This window comes from Varanus komodoensis, unplaced genomic scaffold, assembly GCF_004798865.1.
Source record: "Varanus komodoensis strain SLA01 unplaced genomic scaffold, ASM479886v1 scaffold48, whole genome shotgun sequence".
NCBI lineage: Eukaryota > Metazoa > Chordata > Lepidosauria > Squamata > Varanidae > Varanus > Varanus komodoensis.
Window position 1 is genome coordinate 4,025,088 of NW_025336059.1, and position 9,089 is coordinate 4,034,176.

Consider the following 9,089-nt stretch of genomic DNA (forward strand, 5'->3'; position numbering starts at 1 on the left):
CACTTGACAGTCTGCAAGGCGTTCTCACTTTTGCTCTTTTCCCTAACCCTTTAAGGAACGGGTGTGTAAACATGGCTTGAAAAACTCTGCATGTTGAAAGAAAGTGTGTGAAGGGTATTTCTGGCCCTCCATCTCTGCTCCAACAGCACCCTCAGTATTGCTGATAGCAGCCGGTATATTTTGTCCTGCAGAACTTAGTGGGAGCTGCTGAAAGCCATGGTGCAATTCTTTATGATCTAGTTATCCTTTTATTTATTAAATTTATATCCTGCCCTTCTCCTCCCAAGGCACTCAGGCAGCTTATATAAGTCCCCCCCCGCTCTAAGTCTTATCCTCATAGCAACAACCCTGTGAGGTAGGCAGGCTGTGGGTAGGCTATTTAACTCCTATACTTCCCAACGGCCAAACTGCCCTCAGCCCAGCTCACAGAGTCTGAGGTAGATCCTTCAGTTGTGCTTAGCTGTGAGCCGAAGACGAAGCACCAGAAATCGCTGTTTAATCTCCTTTTGCAAAAGGTTCTCTGATGTTTTCCAGCTGAACTAGGAACACAAGCAAACGAAGCCAACGGAAAATCGAGGCTGGACACCTCCTTTTCCTTTCGAGCGCTGTTCGGATGGAAATGTTCTGGCCCGAGGCGTTTGAGGGCTGCTCTCTCCACTGTGACTGACTCAAAAAATGTCAAAACAAGAAATGCGGGTCCACCGACCCTGACCTGCCGCGCCGGGGGCAAAAGCTCTCCTTCCTGCCCACCCCCAGCCCAAGACGACGGCATCCGCTCCGAGCGGTCTGCTCCCTCCGCCTGGCAGCCAGCTCGAACCAGCAAGACGTGGAGCCTGCGTCTGCACCGTCAGCAGAAAACACTGCGTGCAACATCAGCCCTGCGAGATGGGTGGGTGAGCTCCAGGAGGGTCAAAATGCCGTATTTTGCATGGCAAGCTGAGATCAGCTGGTGGGATCCCACGATGGGAGCACTTAACAGGGTGCAGCTGCGTCTGTTGCCAGTCCAAACCTTTAACGACTGCAACCGTTCTCAAGTCAGGTTACTGGGTTACACAGGTTACAGAACGTCACACACAAACATTATCTGCCTACACAGATATTAAGCATATACCTGCCCCCCACCAAATAAGGGTCTATTTAGTGGTGGCACCCCGTCCCTGAAATGCTTTCCCTGCAGAGGATTGTCTGGTGCCCATGGCGTGAGCTTTTGGGTGCCAGGTAAAGCTCTCATGATCCTCGCAGGCATTTTAAAGGAGGTGCATCAGTACTCTGTTCCACTCTAGTTTTAGTTTGATTTTATGCACCCTTTAGATTTTTCTTTTATTTATTTATTTGGAGTTTTTATATGCCACCCCATCGCTTAACACCTCGGGACGGCTTACAGAAATGCATAAATAAACATAGACAACCTAGTGCCCAATACAAATACAAATAATATAAATTACACAAATTAAAACCCCCGATTCACTCTGGCTGGAAATTAAAACCTATAGATAAGATTAAACATTGTTAAAATATTGTTTAAATCAAAAGGTCTTTAATGCATCTTTTAGATTTTTTGCTGCTGGTTTCTCAGGGTGCATCCTACTTTTTAATGCCTTTCCAGCCATGCAAATAACTTACTGGGTGACTTAAAAGCACAGCAAAGACATATCTTGTTTCAAGGCAGAGTTTCTGAGGAGTCCCCAAACCCCAAAGGAGTGTGTCTTTCCAAACTCCTGGGGTAAAATGAAGTCTTGTGACATGGGGGAGCAGGGCTTGTGATAACACAAGGCTGCCAGATATGAAAACAAAACTTTTGATTTGATTTTGGCCTGACAGAAAGGGGTAGAAGAGTCTTCCCTGGAGTTCAGAGACATTCAAAGTTCTTACTGATAAAGGACAATTCAAATCAGCTAAAGAATTGATTCTCTCTCTCCGAATACTAAAATTCAAAGTCACCTGCTCTGCAGCAGCTTCAAAGCCACCTAGAGCCGGAGAGCAGAGTAGTTTTGGTCCACATCCGTTTCATAAATGTTTGTTCAGGAGTCCTTTTTGTCCTACTTCTGCATCAACCGGTTTGCTTACTTTAAAAAAAGCCAGCTTGGAAAGTGTATTTTGATATGTATTTTGAACACGTCTCCACACAAAATGTGCACTTCTGACCACATTTTCTCTCATGCCTTTTCTAAGTATATTTCATCTAAAAATACCAGTGGAGTGTCCTTTTTCTGCTTTGGCCCAAGAACTGCATGGCAACATTCAGAGAAGTTGAGCCGTCTTGAGACTTTCAGTGAAAAGACAGGATAAAAATGTTGTATTAAATTAAAATTAATTTAAATAGTGAGAAATCTGATCTACAAATGACAAGGGAAGCGAAGAGCAGGGTGGCTGCATCAAAATGCCTGCATGAAATCCATCAACATCCCCAAGATAGAAAGAAATAAGTTACTCCATCCCTAAAGCATTAACTTGTGGAACTCACCACCACGAGGAATTACAGTGACCCGTGGCTGAGATGCTTTTCTAGAGGATTATTAGATAAGCACAAACCAAATAGAAAGCCCTGTGATTAGAGACAGGGGTATTTGCCAGAATATGTCAGATGCGGGGAACAACCACCACCAAACTGGAATCTGCACCATTATTTCCCTGTGGACTTCCAAAGTGATTCTTCTGTCCACTGCTGGAGACTGAACACTAGGCTAGATGAACATCAGCATAATCAGCAAGCTGTGAGTTACGGACACGTTTTGGTTGCTAAAAGATGCAGACACAGCCTGTTTGAAGCCCCAAACATGAGTGCAAGGACACACTCACCTAAAATAGCCACAGGTTACCAGACATGAAAAGCTCACGCCCCTTTTGCACAATTTTCCCAGTTCACAGAATCCCATAGAATCAAACTCTATATGTCATTTGGGAAATGGCATTTCAACTAGCAGCTAACGGCACATGGAAGGATTCATAGGAGATTGGGACCTACCATGTGGTAATTGACCATCTCCTGCAGGCTGTCTCCAAACTTATCCAAGCATTCCTAGAGAGGAAAGAGAGAGATGATCATGAGCAAAGATGGGCTTGAAGAAGCCCTGGCCTCTGCTGGGACTGCCTTTGGCTTTCCTCCTACAGCATCTGCTAAGCCCTCCATTTCCCTGGGTGCTCTTGGCCCTGGACATCTCCTGTGGTCTATCTTGATGGAGGAGATGGGTGCATCCCCTCCCCCTTGCAGGGGTTGTGAAGCTCCATAAGATTTCAGAAAGAGAAACAATACCCCATAGACCTCTTACATCCAAATATAATCTTTTGACGTACGCCCTCATCATGCACGCAATCTCGTCCTCCTGCCTGGTCGCTGTGGACACGCTTCAGTCTGCCTCTGAGCCTAGCCCAACCTGTTCCCACTGGGAAAGGACGGGTTATGCAGAGGCAAATTCTGTTTCAGTGCACCTCCGAGGGCTTGTCCACTCACAGGAAGCAGGTGTGCAGAACACGGGATTCAGAAAAGGGCAGCCTATGCCACTCCACAGTGATGTTTCTCTGGAACACCACCCCCACCGCCTGCATCCATTTCCAGACAGCATGGCTCATACCGGGCGTCTGCCACATCCAAACGAGGCCAGGTAGGCAAGGGCAGGCTAAACGAACAGGGCTCTAAATTAATTTTCTCCTCCAGAAGCCCCATTCAATGGCTGGATGTGTTTTGCTCTGTGGGTGTAGGACAGAACCTGGGCCATTTCAGGGAAGCTCTTGGGAACTGCACTCCAGCACTGGGACAAAACTATGAGAAAGAACTGCTGGTTTTGGCTTTTCTTGCGAGGAACTAAAAGGCATCTCAGCCTTTTGGGGTGCAGAGAATCTCAAAAGCCATCAAGGAATGGAGAACCACAGAGGGTCAGATTGTGTTTTTTCCTTTGGCCCCCAGAGCCTCGGGTCCTTTGGCCCCCAGAGCCTCGTTCTTGCAGCCCTGCTTTAGGAAGATAGGAAGCGCTGAGCAGCAGTCTTGGATTACCTTTCAAGAAAAGCTGCTTTTGCCACATGATACCAACATGCAGAGGCTTATCTTTTTGGGAGGTGCACTTTGGAAACGACAGTTCCCCCAACCCTTTGGCTCACAATTCCAAGGGGGCCACCTCGGCTCCTGCTCAACTCTTTCCCTTTCCCAAATAACGGATGCTTGCTGACCTATTTCAGATGCATCACTTCAGCTTTCTGGCTTTTCAGAAAGCAACGCAATTCCTTGAGGCATAAAACTCCTCAGATATTTTTAGCAATGCAAGGATTCTGGGTGTATATGTGCTTTCAGCATAAGCCAGCAGATCCAAACATATTTTTTGGTGCATTTAGTTTTGCAAAAATACAAAGAACCATGTATTAGAGCCCGTTTTCGTGCACCAATACAAAAATACTGCTTTGGCACCTTTATTTACATATTTTCAGCATCCCTCTGAAGGAGATGGGGCTTTTTCCAATGCTTTCTGGGGTTACCAAGAATTCAGACTGGGACCCTCTGCAGACAAAGCCCTTCCAGGCATTCAAATTAAGCAGCTCTCGGTGTGATGGAAATATTATTAAGGAGGTAATGTTTGGATCTGCGGCGTTCCTACATTCCACGTGTGGCTGGCTTTTAACGCAGCCACGTCAAGGAGTTTCCTCGGTGATGGAGTAATAAAATGATAGAGTTAGAAGGGACCACAACTCTCCGATCGTTCATCCTCTGCAAGCCATCTGCCGTCGCACTTCTGCTGAAAAAACTCAAATGAAGCCAAGCCACCATTTTCATAGGCAGACTGTTCAACAGTCAAACAGCTCAATCCATCAGATTTGTTTCCCCAAGAAAGTTTGGTTGAAAATCTCCTTTCTTGTCAATCAAACCTGCCAGATTTGGGTCCTGTCCTTTGGAGGAAGTGAAAACCAAAGATTTAGGGAATTGTCCTCCAAATCTTTGGAGAAGGCCAAGTCCTAGAACTGCGGTGGGACCTTGGTTTTGGTTGGAATCTGACCAGAGGTGGTCTGCAAGAGTTTGGGCCTACCTTAGATCCCCAATTCACTGGCACCAATCAAATATGAGTTGAGTCTTCCAATTAAACTAAGCTTCTATCATTATCATTATCATTTTGAACTAGGGAAAATTGTGTAATGCTTGGCTGCAGTTGGTGCGATTTTCAGCCACAAATGTACAAACTGCACCCAAACGTTACACAAATTTCCTTGGCTTCATGAAAAACAACATAGGCAAACTGTGCCCTCATTTTCGGAGATGCCCAAGTGGCCAGATGATCAGAAAGGCCAAATTGGGTCTCCGAAATTTCATCCAAACCGGTACCAAGCTTCCCTATCAGCCCTCCTGTCCCTTGAGGTGGAAGTCCTTCTTCCGGAGCCCTCCTTGAAGGAGACTGGGAGGGTGGCTAACTGGAGGAGGACCTTCTCTGTGGTGGCACCCCGATTGTGGAATACCCTCCCCAGAGAGGTCTGCCTGGCACCAACGCTTCTATATTTTGGCGCCAGATGAAAACCTTTTTATTCTCCTATTATTTTAGTTGTTAATTGGTCTGAACTGTGGTTTTATATTTCTCTCTGGATGTTATAATATTTTTAATCTTATTTTAATTGTGCTTGCTGTAAACCGTCCCGAGATGTCAGTAACGGGACGAGATATAAAAGCTTTAAATAAATGAATAAATAAAGCACGGCACGCAAGCAAATCTACAGGGCTGGACCGTCATGACGCAATGCAAACAGGAGAGGCATTCCGCACATGCTCAAGGGTGCTGAGCTCCTGGGTTTTGGCGGCAGGCGGGACACGCCACCCACTCACCGAGATCATTTCGTCCTTCTTGCATTGCTGCGACAGGTCCCGCACTCCTCCGACAAACTGTTTGTTCGTAATGATGTACGCCTTCCCGGCATCGATCATGTTGCTGCATAGTTTCACCAGCTGAAAAGCAAAGAGGAAATGAGGGCGGCTGGGCAGGGAAGCCGTCCAGAACAGCCACGTGAAGGGCTTACGCTGAAGGTGGGTGGGCTTCCAGATCCCCTTGCCAGAATCCTGCCAACCGGGGCCAATTGCAGAAGGCATACAAACGAAAGAGCACGTCTGAGCGTGCCGCGTAAGGGTGGGTGGACCTTTCTTTTGAGGATCAGAATGAGCATCGTCATGTTTTCGTAGCAATGGTTTCCATCCACAAAATATTTATCCTTTGGGACAGAAATACAGTCACTCATGCTACAAAGCTTACATAAACGTTAAAAAGTTACAGTCAAAGATCTGAACACCATTTTTAAATTGTTTTGCACCAACTGCTCTTCTCTTCTTTTTTCACACACCTGACATAAAGAACATTATAGCAGCTTCTCAGAACTACACCAAGGTGTCCAATATAGCAATATTCTTCTGTATTTGCAAGCTGCATGTTCATGGTGACATCAACTGAGGCAAGGTAACCCTTGTATTCCAATTCCCACGTCAATTTTGCCATTGCTGGCTTCCCACAGCCCATTTAGGAATGGGCCGAAAGCTTAATGGGGCTGAAAGCTAAAGGGAGCTGGGCCAAAGGGCTGGTGTCAAAATATCACATGTCCCCCCGGAAAACACCCCCTAATCCAGCATCTTTGAACTGCAGGTCGGCAGTTAACCTGATCCTGTAAGGAAGATGTTAACAGAAATAGTGTTTGCTTCTTATCATCCCCATGACATTTGTATCTCACCCCTTTCTCCTCAGGCAAGAAGCACAAGATGCTCCTTTGTAACTCCCCTCTGCAATTTGTGCTCACAACAACCCTGCGAGGTAGGTCAGGGACTACCCAGTGTGCTTCACGGCTGGGCAAGGAGTGGGACCCAGCTCCCAGCCCAGTTCAGGGGAAGGCAAGCTGTCAAAAGGCAGGCCCGAGGTGAAGTCAGAGGCCCGACGCCAGCTGCTCCGAGAACGGGGCCCTGCGCCTCGCCTTTCCCGCATTCCTATCCTCGGCCGGGGGAGGCTGGATGCTGGGAAACGTCTTTGCACCGCTGCATCCGATTCCAGGGCAGAGCAGCCAGCAGATGCGGCTGCCGGTCACATCTGGCACCCAGATGGCCGCGAGCTCGGCTTGGAGCAAGCCTCTGGAGAGGAAGGCAGCGAGCGCTGCTCTGCCTGCAACGTGGCAGTTTCGTCTTCGCAGTCAGCAAATCTCGCTGTAGGTTATTCTCCGGGAACTTTGGCAGGGGGGGGGGGGGGGGGGGGGGGGGGGGGGGGGCGGCGGCAATGGGACAAATGCGTCGGCAGGGCAGGAACCCTTCCAATGTTATGAGAAGCTTAGCCGGAGGTTGGGAAATCCGTGCACGACGATCCGGTGCAGAAAAATGGAGACCAGCCAGGGGTGCGATTTAACTGTGCCCACATTAGCACATTAAAGACATGCTAATGGAGCGCGAGTTGGTTTACTCTGAAGATTCAGGAGAAATTACTCAGGCAAGAGATGGGAGAAGGCAAGGGGCCCAGAGGCACCGAGATTCTCTGGGTTTTCAGATCGAGGTGCTGCGATTCTGCTCTCAAACATGGGCTTTCCATGCACACTTTCAGAAAAGTGCAGTTTTTAAAAAAGCACACTTTCCCCTCCATAGATTAGCATGCATCTTACTTGGGGGTAAGGCATGCAGTGCTCTTTTCTGGGCAGCGTGGCCTTGTGTCCTACTTTACTGAGGACAGTCCTCTGTTCGAAGAGCTATCAGAGGACAGCCACATGTTTGCACCATCCCAGAAAGCTTACGACGGTGGCAGCGTGATTTCCCACAGCATCTTCACCCCTGGGGGAACGGTCCTGCAACGCCGTTTGGGGCATTGCAGGATGTCCCTCTGTGTTGGACTTCAGCTCCCATCAGCGCCAGCCAACACCGCTAACAGGCAGTGGGGAGCGGCTGCAGTGCCTCTCGGTGCGCAGCTTACCTTGTCCAGCTTCGCTTCAATCTCCACCACATCCGTTTCCACCTCATCGATGGTTGCACTGCAAGGAAACAGAGACAGAGACGGCGCTGAATGCCACACTGACCATCAGCTCTTGCAGTGCTCTGATCCCGGGGCAGGCGGAAGCAGGCAGGGCATTTAGGGCCAAAGCACCGGGACCTTTGATCTGTAGGAACACGGAGATCCTGCACGGACCTTCCCAGCAGGAATAAACTGTTGCAAGCCACCTTGTTGGGCAAAGTCCTTCCTTGGGGACAGAGGGCCTGCAGGGCAAGGAAAACCCACCAAACGCGCATAATCGTGACGAAACCTGCCCTAATTGCTTTGTGGCCTTTTCTATCAAAGGCTTCTGTGCTTCACCCTGGGAAAATCAGCTCCAGGAGAAACCTGAGTGGGTGGCATTAGACTGCGTGGGTGCCTGTCACATCCCCCTCTTGGCTACCAGTCTGAGATGACGCTAGCCCAATTCCAACATGCAGAAAACTCCTTTGCTCAATGTTCTTTGATCAGTGGCGGGTGTTAAAAGGTTGTGCTATTGTGTTGCACTGTGTGTGTGTTTGTATAACACGGCTGTCTTTTTCGGACCCTGATTCAGGGCAAAGCTGTGTGGCCTGTGGTGGTGGAGCCATGGTTAGAAAATTGGACTGGCACCCAGGAGAGCCGAGTTTCCGTCACCACAGCAGATTCTGTTTGGATTTGGCTATGGAATAAAAACTTGTGGAAAAACATATGGACTGCAGCAGGTCATCTAGGACAGAGAAACAGAGGGAGTCCAAAGGGGCCTCCCGGGCCATCTAGTCTGACCCCCGACTCCAGCTGGCTCCGCTCCCGACATGCCCACCATGTGCATGTCCAGCCTGTCCTTGAACACCCGCACCGATGGGGCCTCAGCGACCTCCCGTGGGAGCCCATTCCACACCCTCGGGGTCCTGACTGTCAGGAAGTCCTTCCTGGCATCCAAATGGAACCTGGTTCCCTGAGCTTTGCTCTGTTGGAGCACGTCCTGCCTTCCTCTGCAGGGGAGAACAGGTCTCTGCCCACCTCCGTGTGACATCCCCTCACACACCTGTATGTCACCAACAGATCCCCTCGGAGTCTCCTCTTCTCCAGGCTGAAGAGACCCAGTTCCCTCAGTCTCGCCTCATACGGCATCCCCTGCAAACCGGCCAC

The 9,089-nt window shown here is 48.9% G+C and overlaps 1 protein-coding gene across 6 annotated transcripts in view; it reads right to left on the bottom strand.

The window, feature by feature from the left end:
* Positions 1 to 9,089, bottom strand: part of ACAP3 (ArfGAP with coiled-coil, ankyrin repeat and PH domains 3) — a 118,407-nt gene that overhangs the window by 56,689 nt on the left and 52,629 nt on the right. For all 6 annotated transcript variants that reach the window (XM_044445527.1, XM_044445528.1, XM_044445531.1 and 3 more), the window contains 3 exons: positions 7,902 to 7,959; positions 5,798 to 5,917; positions 2,966 to 3,019 (listed from right to left, as the gene is read on the bottom strand). In XM_044445527.1, coding sequence (XP_044301462.1) covers positions 2,966 to 3,019; positions 5,798 to 5,917; positions 7,902 to 7,959 — 232 coding nt within the window. The remainder of the gene's footprint in view (positions 1 to 2,965; positions 3,020 to 5,797; positions 5,918 to 7,901; positions 7,960 to 9,089) is intronic.